This window comes from Protopterus annectens, chromosome 16.part0 (genome assembly GCF_019279795.1).
Source record: "Protopterus annectens isolate FY-2018-M chromosome 16.part0, PAN1.0, whole genome shotgun sequence".
NCBI lineage: Eukaryota > Metazoa > Chordata > Ceratodontiformes > Protopteridae > Protopterus > Protopterus annectens.
In genome coordinates, this window is record NC_056750.1 from 123,709,031 (window position 1) to 123,736,605 (window position 27,575).

At 39.8% G+C, this 27,575-nt stretch overlaps 1 protein-coding gene across 2 annotated transcripts in view; it reads left to right on the plus strand.

Annotated features, from left to right (window-relative positions):
- The window catches only part of LOC122790321, a 229,966-nt gene that overhangs the window by 73,398 nt on the left and 128,993 nt on the right, over window positions 1-27,575 (plus strand). For both annotated transcript variants that reach the window (XM_044057845.1, XM_044057844.1), the window contains exon 2: window positions 13,667-14,286. In XM_044057845.1, coding sequence (XP_043913780.1) covers window positions 13,699-14,286 — 588 coding nt within the window. In that variant the 5' untranslated portion in view covers window positions 13,667-13,698. The remainder of the gene's footprint in view (window positions 1-13,666; window positions 14,287-27,575) is intronic.

Sequence of the window (27,575 nt, forward strand, 5' to 3'; positions counted from 1 at the left end):
GGTTAAAGTTGGAATGGAGAGAGGAGTTGTAGAAAGTGTAAAAAGTAGATATGAATGCAGGAAATATAAGGGGTAGGGTGATGAGTTGTGGGAATGGAGAGAAAGTTAAGAGGGTAATAAGCAAGCAGTAATGCCCAACAGTGTGTGTGTGTTAAATGTATAATTAATGCCTGCCCAGGGGTGTGGTGGGGGGGGGCTCTACACCCCTGGAAGGACATTAATTACACATTAACATACACCCTGGAGGGCATTATTACACTTAGAGAATAGGCTCTCTGCAAAATTGTGTTTTACTTATTTAGATTTTTTAATACTATATTATTTTTATAAAAATGGTATTATAGGAAGCATTTTGTATCCAAAATGATCCTTTTTTTTAAATAACTACATAATTTGCTTAATTTGTTGGTCCCTTACTGCTAAAATGCTTTCTTGCCAGTCATTTGGTATTGAAGTCACTAAATAATGATATACATTTGACTTCCAAACTTTTTCCTTTAGAAAATTCATGTTAACACAATTCCTGTGATATAAATTACTTTTTAAAATTTTCAGGTCCTGTTTTGGAGCCCTTGTTTCCCCCTTTGTTTCAGACTTTGTCTACATTTCCTGAGCTAAAAGATTGAGATGTCACTCTTCTATCTCGGACACAGTAGAAGAGTCTTCTTGGGTTCTTGCAGCTTTATTTTATACAAACACATCACTATAGAGACTTGCTGACTTTAACTTAAGTAACATATATAGAAACTAACAACTGTGATTATGCATGCCCTCTCTCTGTCTGCTTCTTTAAAATGGCACTAGGGATTGCACTACGTGCACAAACAGCTTTGCATGCTTCGTAAAGATATAGCATACACACCCTTGTACTGTGATCTATATCCTCCCTCTTTGAGAAATAGATCATGTAATTTTTATGAGACTATTTGACATGCAGAAATTACAGCTAATCATTAGTCATGCATTATACAATACTAAATACCCATGTATATGCAGTCAAGTCCACATTGCTTCGTATTCCACACTAGGCTTAGATACTCATCCATAATGTGTGACATAAAACTGGGAATTAGATTTAGCAACCGGAACAGTTTCTGCAAAATGGTTGACCTGTGGAATGTTCAAATCATTTACTGGAATGGAATTAGAATTTTGAAGACATTCTGGTCTGGAAACAGTGTCCAATTCACTCTTAGATTTAAAGTCAGCATCACAGAAACAATGTTGTGATTGCAATGGTGATGATGATTCTGGTACGGGAAGATGTCTGCGGTTCCTTCTATACTCCACACCTTCGGAGTCTACCAAGTAGGATCTCAGCTCAGCACAGATATCTGTAATCTGTCCTATTTGATCAAAACCTTTTGTTGTCTAAGTTCGTACCATGTCTTCTTCCCTGAATGGACGAAATAATCTGCTCAATCTGTCATAACAAGATTTCTGGATATTACGCTTCTTAAACAATTGAGCCTTGATGGTTTTATTGTTCTTCGGTTTAGGCTGCAACAAACGTGAAGAAATAGCATAGTTCTAGTTTGCCTGGAAAGTAGTCTTTCAGCAGGTGAGCCAAGAATGTCATCACGGAGTATGTTTCTGAGATTAAGTAGATTCAAGAAGACATCGGTATTGTCATGCTTTGACCTTTGAAGTAATTGCTTTGCATTCTGCACTGCACGTTCAGCTAGACCATTAGACTGAGGATGTTCAGGACTACTACTGACATGTACAAAGTCCCATTCTTTTGCAAGTTTCTGAAACAACTGGCTAGTGAATTGAGTACCATTGTCATAAAAAAGTTTGTGTGGGCTACCATGTACTGAGAAATGAAGTTTCATCTTAGTAATAACAGCAGTGGATGTTAGGTTAGGTAGTAGATCAATCTCAAACTAATTTGAATAAGAGTCTACCAAAACTAAGTAGTGTTGATTGCTCCATGCAAAGATATCAGTTGCTACAGCAGACCAAGGTAGTTCAGGGACTGGACTTAGCTGAAGTGGTTCTCTTTGCAAATGCAATTTAGTACTATTGCATACTGAACAAGAAGAAAGTACTCTAACAATGTATTTCGGTAATGAAGGCCAAAATATTAGTTCTCTAGCTCTTCTCTTAGTGAATGTGGATCTGAGATGACCACTATGCAAAATCTGAATATGTTCTTGTTGTAAGAAGCAGGAACAACAATTTTAGGACCTTTGAAAATAATGCCATCTTTCATCAACAATTCATCTCTGTAAGAAAAGAACGTTTGCACTTCAGGTGGTACACTAGATTGCTTTGATGGCCATCCAACATTAATATAGTGACTGAGCTTCTGTAAACTTGGATCAGTCTGAGTGTGATCTCTTAACTCATGTCTAATGGTGGAAGAATTATGCACTGACATCACATCAGAGTCAAAATTCTCTGCGTCAAGCTGTTCTGTTGTATTTCTGGGCAATCTGGATAAGGTGTCAGCCAGATAGAGCAATTTGCCTTTTGTGTGGACCATTTTGAAATTGTACTTTTGCAGTTTGAGCATCATTCTTTGTAATCTCGCTGGAGTGGAAATGCATAGGCTTCTTCAGAATAGTAACTAGAGGTCGGTGGTCAGTTTCAATCTGAATAGCTCTACCATAAATATAATCATGAAACTTCGAACATTTAAATACTATTGCCAAAAGCTCCTTCTCAATCCGAGCATACTGCATCTCAGTTTGGGTTAGTGTTCTAGATACATAGGCTACTGGTCTGCTGTCTTGAAGTATAACTGCACCTAGTCCAAATTTTGAAGCATCACAGGAAAGGGAAACTGATTTATTCACATCATAGCATCTTAACATAGGTGGGATGGCACTTTTCTGCTTGAGGTTTTCAAATGCCTTCTGGTGTTGCTCCAACTGTGACCATGTAACTTTTTTGCATGTGAGTTCTCTTAAAGGATCTGTCAACTCACTGAAGTCTGGTATAGATTTGCCTAAATAGTTGACCATGCCCAGGAAACACTGTAAAGCTTGTACATTATCTGTTGCTAACATTTCAAGAATAGCTGTTTGCTTGGTTGGGTCAGGTCGCAAGCCTGTACTCGTAAACAAATGGCCTACATACATAACTTCTGTAAGTCTGAATTTGCACTTCAGAGGATTGAACTATAGGTTTACTTCACATGCTCTGTCTAGAACTTACTTGATGTTTCTGTCATGCTGTGCCTCACTATTGCCTCCAACCAATAGATTGTCTACTGTTCTGGCACAAGAATAACCCGAAAAAATTTGCTCCATTGCACGCCGAAAAACTTCACTTGCAGAATTTATTCCAAACGGCATCCTTGGGAATCTGTTTCTGCCAGAGTACCAAAAGTAGTTAGAATTGAGGATTTGTGATCCAGCATTACTTGCCAAAATATGAACTTTTTGCATCCAAAACAGAAAATACAGTGGCATTCTGTATTAGTGCTGCAACTTCTTCGACTGTGCACATTGGATGATCTGGTCTCTCTAATGCTTTGTTCAGATCTCTTGGGTCAGTGCATATTCTGAGTTTGTCTGAGCCTTTTTTATGAGTTTCTACCATGGATGACACCCATTCAGTTGCTTCTGTGACTGAACAAATCACACCTTGCTGCGCCATTTTATTCAGCTGAGCCTCAACTTTATCTTGCATAGCTGTTGGAACTCTTCTTGCTGGTCTGACTACTGGAGTGATCCCTGGGTCTAACTTCATGGAATACACAGTTAGCAGTTTGCCTAACTTATCATCGAAAACATCAGCATACTCTGAGAAAATGGCTTCGGAGAAATTAGAACTTGGAAATGCATTTACATGATGAACTTTAGGAAAAGAAAGCAGATTCATCCTTAAACTATCTTTGAGACCCAATAAAGATTGCAATGGTCTTCGGATTACATAGGATAACAAGTTGTAACAGTTCTCGGCCAAATAACATGAAAGCATCACTGAACCTTCGGTTTGAATTTCTTCACCTCCATAAATGACAAGTCTCGCACTACTGGTTACATTGAGTTGTTCATTGGTTCTCACTCTCGCAAATGTGTCTGCTGATATAACATTACACTTTGAACCAATATCCACTCTGAGCTCTGTGGCTTTTCCATTAATCCGCACAATACAAAACACTTCACTTCTTGTTAACAAATTCACTGCATCAGCTCTTTCACCAAGCACTGGTGTACCATCTACATAGAAAGCTGACTGCTTCGGCTCTACTTGATCAGTTTGCTTTTTTGTGTGACCTTCCTTTACAATTGTGTGAGGCTTACTTGATTTGCAGTTTCCATTTTTTACACTTGTGACATTGCTGACCATATGCTAAGCTCTTCTCTCTTTTAGACTCATGATTCGCACCACAGTTTTGACAGTTAACAATGAAGCTAGATTTGGATTTTGTTGATTCATGCTTGTACAGCACTGAGATGGTGCTAGCTCCTTTCTTAGAACTTTCTGGAAAGCCACGTAACCTCTTTGGAAACCGTGTAGCTGCCACGTGCATAGGCCTGGTCTTGTAGATAGTATGAACACGTGGCAAACATTTGCTCTAGAGCCAACTGAAACCATGCTGTTGTCACTTACAAGCATACTTGTGTGTTTTTCTGTCACCTCATGGATTTGACAAATCTCTATGGCTTTGCTCAACGTTAAATCACTGTCACAAAGTAAAATCTTTCTCACAGTAGCACTATTAATACCACACACAAGCCTGTCCTTTATCAGCTCATCCTTTAAATCACCAAACCGATGCATTTTAGCTCTGTTTCTCAAGTCATTTATATAAGCTGCAAATGTTTCTCCTGGTTTCTAATCTCTCATGCAAAACAAATGCCTCTCTAATGTAGTATTTGTCTGGGGGTTGCACATTTCTCTGAACTTGCACTTCAAACACTCTGGGTCTTCCCTTGATTCAGCTTGTACAACGATATGACGGTCTGCACCTTCTTCTTCATATATTGCTGGTGCATACACAAATGAGCACTCTGTTCCTGTGGCCTCTGACCGAGCTAGGTTTGACAAAGGGAATGCCCTGGTGCATGCATCTCTAGCTGCATAAGCTGTTTGTATAAAAATATTGTACTTCTCTCAAATATTCTCTGCAATATTCTGATCAAATACAAGTGGTAGGGGCTTTCAAAATCCATCTGCCATATTAACATATACCAGCGAAGGGTTTTGCAAATAAGCACAACATACACACATATGCCAGAAATTGACCGTACTTGTTCAGTCCCATTGTACTCTGACTTTATACCTTTTGGACTTTTTTTAGAATTACGCAAATGAACAAACTCGTAGTACCTTTGAGTAACTGGACTTTACGAAATAAACTTCTTGGGCACTTTGGTACTTACGTAATATTGTTGGAAAGGCTAAAATGTTAGTCATTTACCATAATTTGCTAAAGAAATTTATTATCATTTTAAGAAACATTTGATAACTTTATGATGTGATTGAGTAACTCACGAGCACTGTAATACTCTTGTAATGTCGTCTTTTGCAAGAAAACATCTCTTATCAGTGTAATAAACATGTCAAGTAACTGCACAATGGGAGTAAATCGAGCATCTTTTGCCCAAAACTCAATAACTTTTCAAAGTAATTGTACTTTGTGAATAACTGCATTCAACACCCTGAAATGTCCCCAAAATGGTGGTACTTTGCTAGGCAACTCTTTACAATACAAGAAACACTCTGTAATGGCAACACTTTGTGAATAGACACACACAGCTATTTCGAAAAGTTTCTTCTGCTGAATCTTGACTGCACTTCATAAAATAGTTGCACTTTGCACACAATAAACTCTTTGAAATACATGCACAGTAATACGCACACACTGTTAAGCACTTTTACACACACTGAGATACTTCGAATAACTTTAGTTATACCCTTGATAAAATAAAAAAAGTCATAGTTATACCCAAACACAGCACTTTGCAAAAACACATGCAGTCGCATTGCTTTGTTTTTGCGTAATGCGCCCTTCTTTCTTTCTTATTGTATCCGTTTTGTTCATTTAAGCCCTTTTCATATCCAGTGTACTTTTCTTGTGCTCATTACTCTCTAAACATGCCCAACTTTGTCTTAAACACACTCATTTTGCTTTAAACATACTTGTTTCATTAAATACTTTTATTTTAAACATTTGCTTTAGTTAACAAACTTTTTGTGCTTTCCACTTGCTTGATAATGCGGTTTGTGCCCGTGTAATGCCCCTTTTTGTCATTCATATCAAATAAATAGTTTGTGCTATTTCTCATTACCTTTGATTCTGGCTCTATTTGTGCTCTTTTCTCTCAGCTTTACCTTCACTGTCATCTTTGCACCTCATTGCTCCGAATATTCTCCTCTCTTCGATCCCGCTTCTGACACCATGTCGCTCTTCTATCTTGGACACAGTAGTGGTTGAGCAGCTTTATTTTATACAAACACATCACTATAGAGACTTACTGACTAACGTAAGTAACTTGTATACAACCAAACACAGAGGGAAGCTGTATAAAGTATACAAACTAACAACTGTGATTATGCATGCTGTTTCTCTCTGGCTGCGTCTTCAAAATGGCAGTAGTGATTGCACTTGTCTGGAATTTGCATGTGCAGCCTTACATGCATCTTTAAAGATCTAGCATACACGCACTTGTACTGTGATCTACAGAGAAGTACACAAACCTTTTATCTACTGCTGCTAGTGTTCCATCATCTCACTGTCTTTCCCTCTCTAACACAGACACCCCCCCCCGACACACACACTTGTACTTCAGAAACTGCATGCTAAAACAAGTTCAATTATTGCAGCAACTCTGTGATTTTTTATTAACAGGGATTTGCTCCTGTTTTAAGCATTTGTTCACCCTTTATTTTAGGCTTTATTCAGTTAACTAGAAGATGAGAGGTAAGTAAACCTCTTGAATGCTGCTGCTGCCAGTATTGGATCACTCTCACTCTTCTCTCTCTTTCTCGCTGACACACTTCGCTTTCATACACACATTCACCCATGCAGAAAAACACGTGAGCACATACATGCTTTTTTCTGTTATATTTAGATTTTACAAATGCTAAATGGCAAGTTAAAGCAATGACTCTCTCATTCTCTTTCACTCATATGCACGTGTACACTCTCTCACAGACACACACACACGCACACACACACACACACACACACACACACACACACACACACACACACACTTTTCCATGTTTCTTTTTTTTAATATATTTTACACTTGTTAAACAGCAGAAGCTCTGTTTAGCGAGCGTAAAATAATGATGGCCATTGTTTTTTTTTTCATTCCGAGCTCCACGGCAGTTTGATATGGTGCCGTGAAGCGGTGGACTTGTTTTTCAGCAGGCATTACCTGTACATTAATACCTTGCTGGACAGTTTGCCCATTTTCTAATCACATTTGAACTAAAGGAACTGTAGTATAAGTGATGATTGCTTGTAAAAGACAAGAGATAAGTACCTGGCAAATTATCCATGAGTGTCAAAACAGTTACATTAGAAGGAATCTTTGCTGTACTTTTCTAAAAGTCATTAAGGGAGATTGTAGATGTTTACCTGCCTAGATTTTTCTCAATACCTTTGCAATGCACTACAAGCTGGATGTGATATCAAAAACCAAGCCTTCCTTTGAAGCTACTGTTGTCAATGGTGTGTTGTCATGAGGAAACTCCCTCAGAAAGAAATGTAGAATTGCATCTTGATTTTCATGAACACCAAAATTATATACTTAACAGTATATCTGGAGGAACAGCTCCATCTTTGGTAACATTCCCACCCACCTTCTCTTTCCTTATTAAAAAAGGCTTTGTGTGTTCATAGGCTTGTAGTAGGCTAATGGCCCTGGAACCTTTACAAGCTTAGCCCATAGGATTACCCTGGTATCATGCCACCCGACCTTAGTTCCCAGTGCCTCTGTCGAGTAAAGCCCTTGGAGGGATCCCTGGGGTGCATTTGCTATTTCCAATCCACTCATCAAGATTTCTCTTGAAGAGGGCCAGTGAGGTGCTCTGCTTGACATATATGGGAAGTCTGTTCCATAGAATGAGCAGCCACTGGGTTATGAACTTGTCCCTCCAGCATGTTCTGTTGATTGTGATGAGGTTGTGGTCTCTGCAGCGTGTGATGTGGAGGGATTGGGATTTCTTTAGATGTAGCATTTCTAACAGAGGTGGGTCAGACATGGCTTTGTAAGTCAAGCAGAGATTGCCTCTAAGTAGGCAATATGAGACAGAGAATAATTGGGAGTTTTTTTTAGTCTGTCCATATAGGACAAATGTTTAAGGCCTAGGATCCTCTTTTTGTGAGGTACTTTTGCGGCCTCTCCAGTTGTTGCAGGTGTTTAGTGAGGTACATGTCAAATGGGGCATTGTACTCAATAATTGGCCTAATGAGGGAAGAGTAGAGGGAGACAATGACCTCTTTCTTCCTGGATGCAAAACCCTTAGTAATGAGATGTGCCACATAGGACTTTCTGACCACAGTGGTAATGTGGTGCTCAAAAGAGAGGTTGCTGTGAATCTGTGTTCCCAGATCTCTTGTAATGTCTTCTGTGTTAAGTGAACTACCATCGATATGGTAATTCATGGAAACCGGGTTTTTCCCAAAGGGGATGACTAGCATTTTTTTGGCATTGAGCGTAAAGCCATGGTTCTGACACCAGTCGTTGGTCTCAGTGAGGCCTTTCTGTAGGATGTTAGCATCACTCTGGGAGTTAATAATAGCTCCCAACTTGCAGTCATCTGCGAACTTTGTCACCCAGAGTCCCTTCATGTTGGCCTGGACTTCAGAGAAGTAGATACCAAACAGGAGAGGACCCAGGACCAAACCCTGTGGGACTCCACTCGTGACTGATCAGCAGTTTGACTTGGAGTCAGCTGCTTTCACACTGTGGGTTCTACCTGTGAGCCAGTTTGCAACCCACCTAGTGATATAGGGGTTGATGTCAAGCTTAGTGCGTTCTTCTATGATTCCTGAGTGGGGAATGGTATCAAAGGCCTTGGCCAGATCAAGATAGGCTGTATGAACCACCTTGCCTTCATCCACAGCTCTGGTCACTGACTCAAAGAAGTTGACCAAGTTTAGCAGTCACGATCTACCCTTCACAAAGCCAAACTTTGTGGGATCCAGAATTTGGAGATTCCCTATATCCTTGCTCGTTAGGTCCATGATGATATGTCCCATAGTTTTGCATATCAGACTCGTCAGGCTAATGGGGTGATGGTTCCCAGGGTCTGTAGTCGCTCCTCCTTTATAGATAGGGATGACTGTAGCAGTGCACCATTTGGTAGGGACAAAGCCTGAGGTGAGGCTGTGATTGAACAGGGCACACAGGTGAGGTCCTAGTTCACTCTGTAGTTCATGTAGAACATAGCCAGGGATATTGTCAGGTCCCATAGAAGCTGTATTCTTGGCCTTGGACAGTGCTGTTTTAACCTGTGCAGCAGTAATACTGGGTGCCTGGCAGTCTACTGGTATTGTGACTGGTCCCTTGGGGGTAAAGTTGGCACTGAGTCTGTTGGCTCGGTGTAGGGGAGGTACCATTGTGCAATAGATCAGAGCAAGTCTGGGTATTGTCGTAGAGATTCTTTACATAACTATAGAAGGCCTTATGATTGTCTTTACGTTCTGCTGTAATTCTGTTTTCATAGCTAGCTTTAGAGGATTTGATGAGGGATCTCAACTTTTTGTTGAGGCTGATAAGGGAGTTTTTCCAGTATTGGGCCTTCACCTTATTCCGCATCAGTTTCCGTCTTCTGTTGTAGTTTGTTTATGGCAGGGGACCACCAGATTCATTTCCTTTTTTGGAGGAGAGTGTCTTTGTTCTTTTGGGTATGGCGAGTTCCATGCATTTGTGTAAGTGTTCATACAGTGTATTGGTGTATGATTCACTGGTCATGCAACTGATCTCCATTTGCATGGATGCCATGAAGTTAGCCACCTCTGTTTTTTGTAGGAATACCAAAGATAGCTTTGGAGACGTTTTTCATGGTGGTTACCTTTGGGGGGGGGGTGGATTTCCAAGGTGATTAGTTTGTGGTCGGAGCTAACCAGGGAGGAGTTGACTATTGGTGTAGAGCAACAATTGCCCATGTTAAGTCATGACCAGGTCAAGGATGTTGCTACCTCTAGTGGGGGTAAGAATGAGCTGGTCCAGGGCATTGGAATTAATGAATTCCAGGAAATGTTGGGCAAGTGTATTGGTACACGAGTAGTTTTCCCAGTTAATGGAGGGGTAGTTGAAGTCACCCAGTATGAGAGCGTTAGGTTGGACCTTAATATTCTCCAGGGTGCATAGGAACATGGAGTGTGAGTCTTGGGACATGGTTGAGGATCTATAGCAAGCTACGACCTGAATCGGTCATATCCAATGTTAGCTGCACCTGAAGTATCTCAGATACGTTATGTTGGGCTACCAGTCTGGAGGTGTGCACATCCTGTATGAATATGGAAACACCACCACCTTTGGAGCTTCAGTCTAAGTTCTGGGGCCGAAAGGTGTGGAATGAGTTATAGCCTGGTAGTGCAGGAGTGCTTTCTGCTGCCTTGAACCAGGTCTCTGTTATGGCACAAATGTCTATGTTCTCCATTTTAAGGAGTGCTTTGAGTGAGTGCATTTTGAGATTTAGACTTCGAGTATTAGCCCAAGGGTGACAGAAGCAGGCCATCTCTGGCAAAGCATCGAGGTCTGTCACTCATGTCATCCCAGGCAGACAGATACTGGATCCTCTTAGAATGACACCAGAAACTTAGCCAGTTGTTGAACTCATTGATTTCTGCTTGTACTGTGGTATCATTCTAGGTGGTGGTAGGATGCTGTTCAGGTCTAGGGTTATACCCTCCTGGGCTACATAGTTCGAGAGCTCCTCCATGTCTCTTCATATAGTCCTGGGAGATGCTTATCAAGTCATTCACACCCACATGTACAATGACAGAGTCGTATTTGTACCTGTTGTTGAGGGACCTGAGTGCATGCGTTGTGGCAGATCCTGGTGCCTGACAGGCAGCTGACTATTACTTTCTCCTTATTCAGCCTAGTGAGTGGGACATCAGTGTGCCTCACTATCGAGTCACCTATAACTAGTGTGTTGGGCATACTGTTTTGCCTTAGGGGCTTTGGTTGAGTGGTGCACTGTTTAGGAGGGTTGTATATCTTATTAGTTTTGTGTTGTGGTGGTTGAGTTTGTTTCTGCCTTGGAGGTCTCTGCTGTTTGGATAGGTTTTTTATTGTGAGCCTCCATGAAGGTGGGTGTGCAGTTTGTGTTTTTATGTGAAGGCAGTGCTGGTGTATGTTCTTGAGGGCTGTGTGTTCCACATGGTGCGTTGCAAGTGTTGACCTTCTTCTCTTGACCAGCTGTTCCAGTCTTGGCTGGAGAGTGTGTGGCTTCCAATATGGTTATATAAGTGCATCTCTCGCAAGTCTGAGTGTTGGGAGGTAAGTGGAGAAGGTTGTCAGTGTACATGAGGCAGTTCCTACATTGCCTCAGGATGCCCAAGTTCACCAGGTTAATAGGAGAAAGCACAGGGAACTGACCTTTAGACATGCCTGGAGGGGTGGACATTAGTAATAAGTACTGGAGCTGTTTCCTTGTAGAACGTTTAATGCTGGTGGCACTTTTGTGTGCTACAATAATTGCTACAAGAAGTCTGGTAAAGTGCTAGAGTAATAAGCTAGTAAAAGTGCAGGAGAGGAAAGCACTAGTAGATCTAAGGGAAAAATTGAAGAGCAGACTTTGGCACTCCTCAGAAGCTTACAAACAGTCGTGGATACAGTATATCTATATCCAGACTAGACTAGTTACAGGAAAGGTGGGAAACAAGTGCAAACACGGTCTTTTAAACCAGAAAGTTGAAAGAGATGGAAAAACTGCCCAAACGGCCAATATACTACAATTTCTGGGCCAGAAACCACTCTAGAAGGCTTCCTTCCAACACAAAAAGGCTTGGGGGCTCAGAAGCTTACAAACAGTCCTGGATACAGCAAATCTGTATCTGGACTAGACTAGTTACAGGAAAGGCAGGAAACAAGCTTAGAATTTTTTTTAGTAAAATGGAAAGGGAGAAAGGAGGAGCAGAAGATAATTCAAGGTTAAGAAACCAAGTAGGTTGGCCTTCTCAAATGTTCTCTTTGTTATTGTGTAGAATGAGGTAATGACACTAGACTGGGAGGAGTGTCCCAGATCAAATTTACAGTGGGGGGGGGGCAACTGCAAAGCCACCAAGTATAATCAGTTATATGCTACACTCCTTGGCAGGAAATCATAACAACCAAACACAAACAGATGTTTAACAAATGGAGAAAATTTCCAGTTAATACCTCACAGTGAAATTAGCTAGAAAAGATTTACAAACACTGTGACGGTGTCCTTTATTATTTTGCTTCATTTGGTTAACTTGCATTTGGAAATGTTTACTGTGATGCATTATAGAATGGGGGGAGGGTTCTTGACAACCTGGGAAACCTTTGCTTTGCTGTTAGTCCTTATTACCGAGGAAGGGCCTATACTCACCTAGATGTATCTTTATGATAAACACACACTGTTTTGAATTTCTCTTAAAATGTTTGGCAATTGGAGTAATTTAGTCTTACTTCTGTACAGTCTTGCTTGCTTTGAAAGTATATCTGATGGAGTACCCAGGACATTTAACTGTGCCTCATTTGTTGTTGTTCTACTATTTTGAGTTACATATATTACATGCAGAATGTCTGGAGGGGGCAGAAAGTTGCCACTGACATAAACTTGCTTCTGAAACCTGCCTACTTTATTTATATATATAAAAAGGAAAATTTTGAGTGAACATGTGCCAATGCATACCCGATGAGCATGATGCAATTGACGAAGAGGCCATCTCAGACAGTGTGTAGTTTTTATTCATGAACAGAATCTGCAAAATAGAAAACAAAAAATGTAGCTTTGTGGTTTCATATGTTTATCCTCCACTGTTTTAGTAACCTCAAGCTGCCAAGTCCCTGTAAGTAGCCCCCATTAGTTTCTTTCAGATATTTGCTGCAACACTAGCTTAGCATAGCCACTGACCTTGGATCCTTCTTTTCCAGAGAGAGATGACTGCAGTGTAGATTGTTGTTCCTGCATTGTAGATTTTGAAAGGGACAAATAGGATAAATTAGTGGCTGTTGTGTGTCCCTCGTTAGGCACTTGGCTGTTCAGCATTTGCTCTGAACCAGCTGGTTAGCTCCACACCCTACATCCCAGGATGGACTGGTGACACCTTTCACATGCATCAGCAGACCAGGTTATTGTTTTGATTTTAATGTAACTATGAAACTAATTAAACCATATTTTAAAGTTTTGCATATGTTTGCACTTTATTTTGCTGTATTGTGGTTATTGAAAAGTTTTAAGTTCAATAATTGAGCACATAAATACAAGAGTATTAAAGTTGTTAAAGTAAACAGTATGGTAGCAGTAGTCTTGTCACCAAAAGCAGAAACAGAACTCATGTTTTTTTGTCAAAATGTCTCATGTAGTCATTGTGATATCACATCGTGTTACGAGTGATGGAACAAGAAGGTTTTGGTTGCTACTGTTTTGATCACCATATGAATCCATGTATAGATGTATAATGTATATGTTCCTTTCCTACTTGACTAACAAAAATATAACAGATTTTGTTTTGATTAACAGCTTTTTCTGATAATGTTACATTTTCTTGTAGGACAGCACTGAGAAAGTAATCCTTTCTTAAGAATGAAGACTCCGGAAGTCTGTGCACAGTCTCCCAAGAGACTGCAAACTGGTTTTAAGTCCATTATGGAGAGTCAGCTGCTATCCACTGAAGCACTGCGCCCCCTAGCTTTGAAGAATGTTCTGCTGTCTAAAGGTGTGATGGAGCAGCAGGGGAATTCAAAAGTAGCCATCCAGAGGCCAGACCGTCTGAGCTTCATCCTGGAATCTTGTCAAGTAAAACCTAAAGTCTTAGTGTGTGCTGAGTCTTCAGGAATAACTTCACTTTCTAGCAGCAAACTAACAGAAGCTTTATGTCCTATTCCAAGCGTATGGTCTGAAAATAAACTGCTGTCATCTGCTACTTCATCATCTTTGCTGCAGTCGGCATGTTCTATAGCTCCACCATCTTTCTTGCATTCTACAATGCATTTGGATGTTGGGAAAGGTTTAGCAGTCGGTTCCTGTGCCAGAACTGAAGCCCTGACCTCAGTTGCCAAAGGCAAGACCAAAGTTGTGTCTTCTAAGGAATGTGGAACATCTGCCTCAAAACCCAGTTTGACATGCCACGATATGATCACAGATGTAGCAAAACAACAGCGAGATGAAAAGGTGTGTAACTGTACTTTGGTAGACCATTGTTCGCTCAAACCTGATATCATAATGCAGTTTGTAAAGTATTTCATTATTTTAACATGACAACATGACAGCCAGTTGTTCATTTCCTGAATTCAGAAAAGTGACAGTTACCTGTTGTATTTCCCTGCAAAGCTGTACAGCGGTGCCTTTGATTGTCATTTTACTATAAGCCTCATGTTGGTAGCCTGCTGCAAGATGACATCTGTTATTAACTACCAGTTAAAGAGGAAGCATAAAACTTTATCATTTTATCTTTATAGTTATAAGTTTGTACAGAAAGTCCTTAAAAAGTCATGGTTTAACCTCAGGTGATGGAAGTTTTTACCTGGCAAAGCAAACAATGATTCTTTGCTTTAAGCTAGACATAAGGTTCAGAATGTGAGACAGAGAAAGATTAGAAACTGTGTTCACCAATTTAAAGAAATAGACGTGTCCTATGCCATCATGTGTTATCTTAAGGCTAGCAGAGACCCACACTGAACATAGGACCTGATGTTCTGTTATGAGGTAGTAAATGAATTCTGAAATCTTGAACAGGCAGCTGTTTGGGGATAGATTAACTCCAAGTACTGTGGTTTGCAGTCAACTTCAGTATATATCCAGGCCAGTCAAAACAAATGGTTGCTGGAGTAACAAAACAGGCAGTGGCTCATAGAATTTGTGTCTAATAGGCAAGTAGCATTTTACTGTAGGACTACCACTGTGGTGACTCAAATCCATCAGTTTTCTTTCCTATAAGTGATAACCTCACAACTATTTACTACAGTGTTGTTGCACTGTATGCCAAGCACTACACACTTTACCAGGAAACTTAATCCAGTTTCATTTTGCTTTTGTTACAGTAACATTCAAGGAGAAATTATTTAGTTTATCATCTGAGTGATTGATTGCACGACTGATTGTATGTGTTGAAACTGTCTTGTAGACTTGTAGATAACATGCTTACTGGCTACAGTTTCTCTGAACAAATTGCACCATCAGAAGGTAGATTCAGATGTTATGGAAACAGGAAGTAAATGGACAGCTGCTTAGTATACAGTTAATATAAACTTACGTTTATTAAACTAAATAAATAAATCCATCGAAGTAACTCAAAAAACTACATATTTTAGAATCAGATAGCCCAGTGTACAAGATGAAAATGTGATTGCAGCAAGAAGAAATGGTAAAAAAATTGCACATGATCTTTAAATGCTAATGCATAGGTACAAAGAATTTGCATGTCATGTAGTGCCTATTCTTTGTAGTTGTTCGCTTTGATTAAAGATCTCGTGGAAGCCATCCACTGTGTCTCTATTATACACTCAGCAGTCTAACAAATATCCAGATGTTGCATTAATCACTTGTAAGGTAATCAGTAGAACGATGTGGATTCGTGTGATAACTTTGAAGAGCAACTCATCAATTCCCTGACATGCAATTGCAAGGCATTCTCCAGCTATGTCCGCACCCTTCAAGGCAGTGTACAACAGTGTGACATTTAGCTCCAGTTTCACCCCCCATCCCCACCAGACACCCCCGCAGAAAATGTTTCAACCATAATTCTCCCAGCTATCACAAGGAACTGGTCCTGATTGCACACAAGAAAATGCATCAGCGGGCCCCGATAATATCCCAGGATGGCTTCTTAATAGCATGAAACGTTTGTCAGGACCACTGCAATTGCCATTTAACCATAACCTCCAGACAGACAATGCCAAGTGAATGGAGGACTGTCTGTTGTCCCTTTGCACAAGAATGGACCATTTACGGACCTGGATGGCTACAGATCCGTAAGTCTGACTGGCCTCTTATACAGTGTCATGAAAAGAATTGCCATGGAAATGAAAAACAATGACATAAGAAACCTGCAGACACTGGATCCATCTCTGTTTGGTTGTGGCAAGGGCAGGTCATGCCTACTCAACCTGGCGGACTTCTTCGAAGTCATCAAAGCAATGGACGATGGCAAAATGGCGCTTACTGCCTACCTTGAACCGGCCAAAGTATTTGACACAATACCCCACTCTGGCATTGCAGACCGACTCCTGAAACTGGGTATAAACCCCTATGTCACTGACTGTATAGCCAGTTAACTCAAAAATAGGACCCAGGAAGTTAGGCTAGGGGACTCTACCTGTATAAAAAGCCAGTCAGTAATGAGAGTTCCTCAAGACTCAGTGCTGGAGGTACTGCCTTTTGTCATCTACTTCTCTGAAGTCAAGGCCAACATCAAGGACCTCTGGCTAACCATGTTTGCAGTTAATTGCAAACTTGGAGCAGTGATAGAATCCCAAAAAAATACATATTCCCCAAGAAGGCCATAAACCAGTAGTGATGACAGAGCCATTGTTCAAAACTCAGTGCCAAGAAATGCATCATAGTAACCTTTGGGAAAATGGCTACACCTAGAAACTACAACATTGATAATGCACACCTAAGAGTAGACCCAGTGGTCAAGGACTTGGCAATGCATGTAGACCGTAACCTGGCTGTTGACCATTATGGGTCTGTGATGGTAAGGAATTTAATTTTATGCTGCGCAGTTTAAGTCCAAGGGTGTCATTGTTCTACTGTCCTTGGTTCTCATCAGACCAAATATCGAGTACAATGCCCCTTCAGTATGTACCTGAACAAGCATAAGCAACAACAGAAGCATCCATAGAGCTTCCTCACAAAAAGAGTGCAGAGCATAAACTATGTCTTGCATGGACTGCCTTAAAGTCCCATCCCTATACTCTGTCGTCTACAGACTGCTGAGAGGTGATCTATAAAAAAAACAATGCCACGAACACAGCACTTCAAAATAATAACCACAGTACCCAGCAGTACCCAGCAAATTAAAATCTTGGCTTTATTAAGATAGCTGAGCGCTTTTGTTCAAACAGAACTTCATCAGAATTTAGGCGTACAAGTTGTTTGTTTTTTGTGTATACTGATTAACCAATAGAAATATCATTTCAATTCATTTAAAATGTCATTAATAAAATCCAAAAAATGTTTTAAAGGGCACCACAGATAAAACTTCCAAACTCACATATAGACACCAAAATGCATGAAAAATTATATGTATACATTTTAACTGAATTGATAAACAGGTTTTGAACAGTGTTCCACAGGCTTCAAGTCTTCTTCTGAGACTTGCAAGGATTTCCTACTTATTACTGTTCTGATGTGGATGATTCCACTCCTTGGCTTCCCTCCTCCTGAGGATTTTTCATTTCAAGAGACTCGAAAAGGCTTAGGAATTCTTATTAGCTCCTTAGCTATTCCTCCTGTGTGTGTTGTGTGTGAGGATGTTTTTGGTGAGGCTTCTCTGAACCCTGATTCCTTGCTGCCTCCCTCTCTGTTAAGCCTGAGGTAGTATTATAGGGTGCCCCCATAAGTATTTGTTTAAGAGTAAGTCAGCTGGACCCAGAAAACTGTTTCTCAGGGATCAGACAGTTCAGGGTCTCTTTCTTTATAGCTGTGATGGGACTGGTTTTCAGCTGCCAGTGACCTGCCTGGCGAGTCTTTTGGGAGGAAGATTGTTCTTTCAACAGCTCCAAGAGGAATGGGTGCAAGACAGATGGGTGCTGGATATCTCATCACGGGTATGATTTTATTTCCACACAATGTTCTTCCTGAGATGTTCCTCCTTCCTCCTCCACAAAGAAAAAGAGGCTCACAAGCAAGTTTCTCAGTTACTCTCACAAGCTGGTTCAGCCAGTCCCTGTGTTGGAAAGGGGCTTTGATTTTATTCTTCGTTCCTATATTACCAGAAGAGAACAAACACGGGAGCAATTTTTTTGGATTTATCTATCCTCCTTACTCTATCTGGATCCCAAGTTCAAGATAGATGTTGATTGCAGTATAAGCAACCTCTGCTGAGCAAGGATCACTGGATGGGATGGTAACTCTTGGAGGAAGCTGAAGCTCCTTGTCATGTGCCTATAGCTAAGTTGCAGAAAGTTGGAATTTCAGATTGGACAAAGGTTTGTCTTTTCTCCATAAAGATTCATGCTGGCAATTCTCCAGCTCACTATGACGTAATCTACCCCTTTTTGCTTTCAAAGAGATCCTTTGTTCAAGCAGCGTTTTGTTCAAGCAAGAATAGTAAGACCCCCACGTAGAGCTCCTTTATATGCCCTACTCCTACTCTTGTGCTGGGAAAACTTACTTCCACAACCTTGAGCCCGCAATACTGCTGAATCTCGGAAATATTTTGAATGGAAGACTGCTGAAGACTTTGTGTTGGCTTCTGCAAGAAGGTGTCTGAGTTGCAGGCCCTTATGCAGTAGAGCCCTTTTGATTTTCCATAAGGACAGGTATCATTACTACCAATCCTTCCTTTATGCCTATGTGGCTTTGTGGCTATTAAACCAAACTCGTTTTTTGCCTACTGCAAAACAATCCTCAAATAAAGGGGAAAGATTTAGATTTTGTTATAATTTTGATGTAAACACAGCGTTATTATTTTATTTGAGACTAAAGATTTTAGGTGTCTCACTAGTTGGCTTGTTTTTGAGCGCTAAGTAAGTTCACAGTGCTCAGTCAAACAAACTATTTTAGGTGGACATTGTTGCATTGCATTTTGTTATTCCCATCATGGGGGCAGCAAAGAGGTTCCAGCCAGGGCCTCATTCCACTAGGGCTACTGCCACTCATTCTAAGGGGTAAGGGGGTGCAACTAAGGACATTCTGGAGGCAGCTTGGAGAGTTCAGTATACTTTCAGGTATTATCACCTGCCTATATACTCTAAGACTAGAGCTGGTTTGCAGCAGCTGTTTTTACGCGGCATGTTTGTCCAGCTCGCTACTTTATAATTGCCAGCCTCCTCCCTTACTCTGCTTTGGGATCACCACCCAATCTGGGACTGCAGCAAGGGTTTGTACCTATGATGTTCGAGGATTCCTGTTGCAGTCCACCTCTACCCTCTCCTTCCTGTTGTGTTTGTGGTGGTTGTGTAGTGGTTTACGTTTATATTTTTTGTATATATTACCATATATATTACATGTTTTTGGTGCAGGTTGTTTTTTCCTGTTGGTTAATCAATATATAAAAAGAACCAACAACGTATTTGCTTTAGTTCTGTTTGAATGAAAGAGCTCAACTATCTTAATAAAGGCGAGATTTTAATTTGCCTGGTGCTGTGGTTATTATTTTGAAGTGCTGTGTTCGTGGCATTGTTTGTTATTTTTGAGCTGTACATCTTTACGTTTGCTGCTGTTTGTGTTTTCCTTGAGAGGTGATCTATGCCTGACCTATAAAGCATCCTCTTATTCCGCTGTGATGGACCTGTTGCACATCTGGCAGAACCATTACCCGATCTGAGGACCTAAATCTTGTCTGCAACATAAATAGGACATATGTAGCAACAGGTATGCATTTCAGAGAGTACCCCTTCTCTGGAACAGGCTTCCCATTCATGGGAATCAGAGTTCTTCCCTAACCTAATTCAAGTGTAACTTGGACCATTGGCCTAATTCAAGTGTAACTTGGACCATTGGCTAGGGAATCAGAAATTTTACCCCGGTCTGGCACCTATGTCTTTATTAGACAGCATGATGATGCTTACTGTGGGCATTTAGTGCAGACAGTTAGTGATGTACTGATCTGGTATGCAGTGATAAGATTCTGGATTTCATACATAGTTTTTGACTAAACCTTGCCTGAATTTTTTGTGGATTATGAACTGAACCAGACAGGGGCTTGAATCATAAACATGAAACATAAACTGCTTTCTCTGTATTGCAAATTGCTGGTTTTTGGCACCTGGTAGTTCTTTAAATCGTGAGTTGCCATTTATGATTGTACTTCTTTACAAGCACACCTTACTGCAAAGTGCATTTTTATTTGAAGCCCACTGAGTGAATTAGTGTTCTGACACAGATAATAGGTATACCGCCCTGGTTTTAGTAGTTGTACGGAGAACCAGAAGCACATCTTTTACTTGTGCATTTATATATAATTTCCGTCCTGTTATTTTACTTATTTGTTACCTGCCTCCATGCAGTAGAGGGATGAAGGCCTGGAGGAGTCTGACAGGGATGAGGAGGGTAGACTCCACTCACTTATCTCATGTGTTTGTGTTTGGGGAGGGGTGCACATGTGTTTGTATGGTTGTGTTTGGTGGAGACCAGGGAAGGCATCCTGTGGTGCTGTAGACAAGGGGCAGGGTTGCATGCTGAGAATACACTAATAGAAGTTGGGGGGGGGGATTCGGCACAGTCAGACTGTTCCACATCCACCCAGCACTAACCTTGGCAGAATATGAGTAGGGTTTTGGTCCAAAACAAGAAAACCTCAAACCACCCCTGATTGCTGTCTGAATGATGTATACTCTCAGCTGACTTTCACCATGGTGATGAGAAGTGAATGGGCCCAGTTGTCCATTAGAAGGAAGGTTGACTGCCAAGCAGCAAGGGTAGAAAGGGAAAGGAATATTTACTTTTTCAGTCAGTTTGGTAACTAGTTTAGTTCAACTGCTTAGAGCTCTTATTCTTTGGATACTCCGGAAGAAAAACAAGCATAAAAATCAAAAAAGGTATAGTAAAAACCAGTACTGCAACATGCCAAGGTAGCATATATTAATTTGAGTAAATGCAGCTATACAGTATCCTATTTATTAAATTTTGGATGTGGCTTATTTGCAAAGATTATGTTATGTAACTGAAAACTATCGCATAAAGTAATATAGCAGGAATGTAAGTGAAGTATACAAGGGTTACTGTACACTTATCCAAGAGAAATACTCTTTGATTTTAGGAAAGCTTACATGTAGCAGTGAATCTCAAAAGTAAGATTTCTGAGAAATTATTTGAATGGCTATCTTTTTATTATAATTCAATGCTTATATGGTGTATAATCTAAAGATACTTGTTATATGCATTGCTGAAATCACTTGTGTTTTATATCCAAATAAATAGTTTTTTCATGAAAAATTGTTTTGTTAGAAGAGTAAACATATTTCAGATTCCTTTTTTCTCTGTTCTTTCTTATTCATCGTTTAATGTTTGAAGAATGCTAAATTTGAGATAGCTGATATAGGAGCACCTTTTTATGATGAAATGGTATATCTTAAAATTTAGATGTAGTTTTGTACTGTAGCACACTTGTGGTAGTTCTGGAGGGCAGTTGGATTCATAGACTATTTCTCCACCACTTACAACTGGCTGGTCGTGTCTATTTTAACCCATAGGGAAGGTAGTCATGGGAATAGTTAATGAGAGCTGAACATTGTATAAGCCAGAGAATTCATAAGTGAGTTCTGCAGTGTGTATTAGAACCAGAGTATCTGTACTTCTGGCAAGGTCATGAGTCATAAATTAAATCATGTGTTTCTGGGCCTAGCTATTGTACCGCTGAATGATGTGTACTGTACTGTACTGTACTGCAGTACATATAATGTGGTGCATGTGACAGTGGTGCACTAGCACTATACTTTGCACAATAGGCAGTGATGGAATGACTGCATATACCACAGACTGTTGCTGTGGCACACTATCCTCACATATAACATAAGTAGGCTGCAGGAATTGCAGTTATGGCAATAGGTACAGCTGTGAGACAAATTTGCAACATTCCTGCAAGATCTTCATTTCTATGCGTCACCATCCTATGTGTAGGCAGGGAGACATTGCTGGGTGTGTCATACAGCTTGTCCATCTGTGAACAGCATGTTTCAGTACAGTGGTGAATGAATGTGGAGAACACATTGCACATACATAGCTTGTATGCCACTGTCTAAGCATGTTGGTATTAATGCTGATTAGATGCATCTATAACATGACATGCTTGTTCAAATTACTGTGGAGAATGTGCGGTTATGTTGCTGGAGGGTCAGGGATGGCTTTTTCTTCAAGCTAGTGTGTGTGTGTGTGTGTGTGTGTGTGTGTGTGTGTGTGTGTGTGTGTGCGCACGCGATTTCCATACTGTGTCTTTCCAAAAGAGACAGCAGCAGTTTACAAAATGTTTTAAGCTATGCAGTAGTTCAGGACTCAGTACACAAAACATGCACCATTCTACTTATTAGCTATGTCTGTGTTCCACACAAAGTTTACATCGCATTTGAAATTGTGTCATTCCCAGCAGCACTATGATATAGCTGTGAAGGGCTTGTTGGCAGGATGCAATGTCAGTTGCGTACCTGGAAGTAAGCATTGGAGCTTCTCAACATTAGTTGCTTTAGGGGGAACAGCTATTGGGGTGCTGTGGAGAGTGCATGTCACACAGTGCACCCCAGGTACATGTGTAGGTGTCAGTATAAGGAATTACAGCTTTATATGTATGGGCAGTGCTGTTGCTGTTCCCACATCCTCTGGTAGTATGTTGGGGGTCATTTGGGCATGTGGGAGACATTTTATTTTTTTCAACACCTTTATTGAATTATCACTTGTCAGTGACTACTTTTATATAAATGTAAATTTGCCTAACAATATTAACAAATTCTCACTTACAAACATTGTACTTCACATATATTGCTACGTATCATATAACCTAAGCAACATTACATAAATTATTCAGTTCCTGCCCTTTTTCTAAAAAAGAAACATGTCTATTAAGGCAATCAAACATTTGTATAAATGAAAACAAACCACACTATAACAATGTTAGTTACAAGTATTTTACATCACAAACCATACTGACACACTCCCAGTTGCAAACATTATTTCATTTTCAGTCCAACATTACATAGCTCATTTATGTCTGGTCTTCTTTTAAACCTCATTCCTCCCCAGTATGCATTGTTCCCACAGTTCAAATTTTTACTGTGCAGTTTGCGCCTATCCTTTTTTAAAGATCTCAATTCCAGTTTTATCTCTGTTACTATAGTTGCTACTTCTATTATAATTGGTTTAGATTTTGATTTCCATTTTCTAGGAATTGCTTTTATAGCAGCCACCACAATTAGACACAGCAAAGCCTTACCATTTCTAGGCAATTCATACCTCAGAAAAAATCTCCCTTGTCACACCAATTAATAAAGAGTTGAAGGACTTTATTTGGGAGGGGAAGATGGTAAGATTCAAGTAGGATAAACTAATTCTTCCAGTAGAACAGGGCAGATTAGGATTAGCCAATTTGAAGGGGTATTTCAGAGCTACATATTTAAGGCTCCTATAATTCAAAATGGAAAGGGATGATGATGATGAAATGAGTGGGGGGAGCTAAAGAAAGAAGGAGAGAGTGGAATTTTGGATGCAGGCCTTTAAGGAGAATAATAATCATACAGAATATTATATCTGTAAAGTAGCAGAAAATATTCTAAGAACTAAGCCAACACGAGAATGGAGAAAGGAGATTCTGCTGGTAGGGATGACTGTAATTAGGGGTAGAGACAATAGGCAAGGGGGGCTGGAATTTATTGAAGAAAACTGGCAAAGGAGCCAAAGTTATGGGAGCAAATAACTAGAGAGGGATAGATGATAGAATGGGATGATACCAAGAATTTATGTGGACTGCAGGTTAAAGATTGTCTTCCCTATCAAGGATTGATATCAGAGTATAGGCAAAGAGAAATTGCAGGGGGGGGGGGGGGTCCTAAACGAAAGACTAGTACTGGTAGAGTTTTAATAGAATCTAGAACAGAATCTGCCATTAAAAAAGGAGCAATTAGTAGAGCATAAAAAATATTGCATAATAACCATAGAATAAATCGGAGGAGGTTAGAAAGGATTGGGAAGATATTGGATAAGCAAATCACAAAGAAACAATGGGAGGGTATATGTATATCTCCCAAATATGCAACAAAATTTAGATGATTTAGGATTTCTGCTTGGAAATGATTGCATAGATATTTTTATACCCCGGATAGACTCCAGACATTTTTTCCTCAGGTAGACCGTAAATGTTGGGTGTGACTGGGGAAAAAAGTGGTAATTGGGAACATATTTTCTGGGAGTTTAGTGAGTTGGCGGACTTTAAAGATTCACTGTCAGAGTTGCTGGGTGGGCAGATTGGTGTGACGAGAGAGCTGAATTTTCTGAGCTGTGATGCAGAATCAGAATTGCCTAGACATGGTAAGGCCTTGCTGTGTCTAATTATGGTGGCTGGCAAAAAGCAATTACTAGAAAATGGAAATCAAAATTTAAACCAACTTTACTAGAAGTACTGAATACAGTAACAGAGATAAAACAACTGGGACTGAGAGTTTTAGAAATGGGTAGGACAACCTGCATAGGAAAAAAATGGGAATTGTGGGAACAAGACTTACAAGGGAGAAATGAGATTTAAAAGGAGGCAGGACGTAAATGAGCTATGTAATGTTTGACTGATAATGAGTGGAGAGTGTGTCAGTATGGTTTGTGATGTAAAATGCTTGCAACCAGGATTGTGGCAGTGTATCTGTTTTTCATTTATACAAATGTATGATTGCCTATGTATCTGTTCATTTATACAAATGTATGATTGCCTATGTTATAAGTGATGGTTTGATAAAGATGTTTGTTTAAAAAAAGGCAAGAATTGAATAATTTATGTAATGCTGCTTAGGTTGTATGATTTTTAACAATATATGTGAAGTATAATGTTTGTAAACATGAACTTGTTAATACAGTTTTGATTACTTTTATGTAAATGCAAATTTGCTTATATCACAAGTGATAATTCAATGAAGGTGTTTAAAAAAGATATTTTGCAACTATTTTGGAATCACAGAGTATTTAAAAAGACAAGTATTAAACAGTTTGTCAAATAATTTTAAATAATTACTAGGGAATTACTGGTTTCATACTAGTATGTCACGTTTGGATATCTGTGCTTTTTGTAAGCAAATTTAAAGTTGTAAGGCTGTGAGTAAAAATTAAATGTAAACTTATCTCCCACTCAGAGTATCCCAGTCCAAGCCTATGATTATATGATTCTGCAGAGCTTCCCACTGTAGACAGTTTGAGATATCCTTAATTCCTTCCTGAGAATCCCCCACAGAATAAGGACCTTCTTCTGATTGAGGCACAGTGACAGTCTGTAAGTGAACTCCAGTCTTCCACTAGCAAGACAGTAAGACCTCTGCTTTGGAACACTAGGTAATCTGGCACAGTTTACAAAAGCCCTCTTGCTATACAAGAATGAATCACATAATTGGTCTGATAATGACCCATTAACCCAACATGAGGGAATTAACCTTTAACTAATATCTAACATTACCTGACTGAACTTAGAGGCAGCAGTATCTACATAATATTTCATCATAAAGTGGTACTAGTCGTGCTTTTGGATTTGTTTTACAGTATTTACAACAGTATTCAGTACCTCAAAATGCTACACAATTCCATTCTCTGCATTTTTTTTTTGCTCCACTAATTTACTGATACCTAGTTAGCCCATTTATTCTGAGGCTATGGGAGCCACACTACTTTCCCATGCTAAGCAAAGGTCCTGTGTTCCGTTCATTCCTGTCTGGGAAACTTGGTTGGCTGTTTATTCCCCATCAAAAGTTAGGTGGTAAGGAGCATCCTAGCTTTATGGTCCTGGAGGGGCAGTCTACCCTCTCCCCATGGGAACATCACCCTCAGTGGCTTCTTTGAGCTTTGCAGTTGCTGTCTCCTGAGGTGAAATGTGCTTCCCCATGCTGAGTTCCTTTCATTTGCTAGTGTAAGATGCACTGTGGCAACACTGATTTCATAGGCTTGGATGCCATTAACATCTAGTCCTCCCACTAGGTGTTGTCCTTGTGGTGAGAGAGTGATGCCTCTCTCCCCACCTAGGATGGGTGAGCAGGCAATAGCCTCTCACTCCCATTCTCCCTGACCAGCTCCTACAGGTGCCCAAGGCACTATTCAAACTCTAGTCATCTTTAGGGTAGTCAAGTCTGTATCTTATCCCTGTATGCCATGGAGCTAGCTAAAACCCTGGATTTTGAACTTTATTTATTGAAGTTCAATTACCGGGAAATTCTGACTAGGTAGAAGCACATTTTCAGCTGAGGCCCAGTGAGAAAGCTCCGAATTATTACAAAACATTTTAACACAATAATTTTACAGTCTTCAAAAATTAAACAAAAACATCTGCAGTTTAAATAATTATAACAAATTAGGGATAATGTAAAAACATTGGTTTAGGAATCAATACAAGTTATATGACAATCATTTCATATTTATAGTAATATTTATAGACATTTTAGACAGTTTGTAGAAAAGTTAAAGGCAAGTTAGTCTAATATAAACAAGAATTGCAATAAAAACTGAGGAAAAAAACAGGCCTATGGTATATTTAGAGAGAAAGTCAGGGAAATGAGTTTTAATAGAGGGAAGGAAGGAAGTGAAGAAGGGAGAGTAAGGAGGTATAAGGAACGAAAAGGTACTGGTTCACATTTAGGGATATAGTTTATCCTGGTTTTTGAGCAAGAACCGAGACCGATCTTTAGCTAGGAAGTCTTTTAGAGTGGTTATGAAAGATGGAACGGAGTATATTAATTTGCTGGATACAGGCAAGGAGTTTCCAGGCCTTAGCAACCTTGTACGAGTACAGACAGTGCCTGGCAGATTTCATAGTTTTGTAGACAGACAGGAGTTTTTGGTCAACGGATCGCAATGATTGTGTGGGAACAGTTTATTTATTTATTATTTATTTTGCATTTGTTGACTGGGCTAGTCTAACTGGATACATGTCCATTTTCAGTAGAGGCCCGGGGAGAAAAGCTCCAGGAAAACATGCAGAAATTAAAAAAGTAGCAAAAAAAGTAGCCATAGTTTCAAAAATTAATTAAAAACTCAAAAAAAATTTATTTTTTTCTTCAAAAAGATGTGCATAATTATACTACTCAAAGTGACAATAATAATTAGGTAACATAGATTTATATGCAGAACATAGTATATAGAGGCATTGTAGTGGATGTAGTCTGAAAAAGAGAGTATATGTAATGTTTTTTAGTGCTGGACAGGGAGATGGATGCTGGACAATTTTATAGGCTGTCAGAAGCTGTGTATATGTTGGTTGATGATGCAGTTCCAGTGGATCTTTAATGGGAGGGTTGTGTGACCTGGACAACTCGTTTAACTTTAAGAAGATGGCTGGATCCACGTTGCTGACACCTTAGCAGACAGTATCATGTCAGGGTGGAATGTAGGCCAAAGGTCCACAAAAAAGCCATATTATTAAGACTATAAGTAATCCATGCAGTAACAGTATAATACAGTATCACTATGATTTGAAAACTAAGCACAGTTTTCTCATTTGGCGACAGCATCTACTATCTCAAATTTTGGCAGTAGAGACCCTTCTTGTGAAGCAAAGGTACTAACACTTATTGGAGATTTGTGGGAGTAATACAAAGAGTTCATTTCCTTTCTGTGTCTGCCCT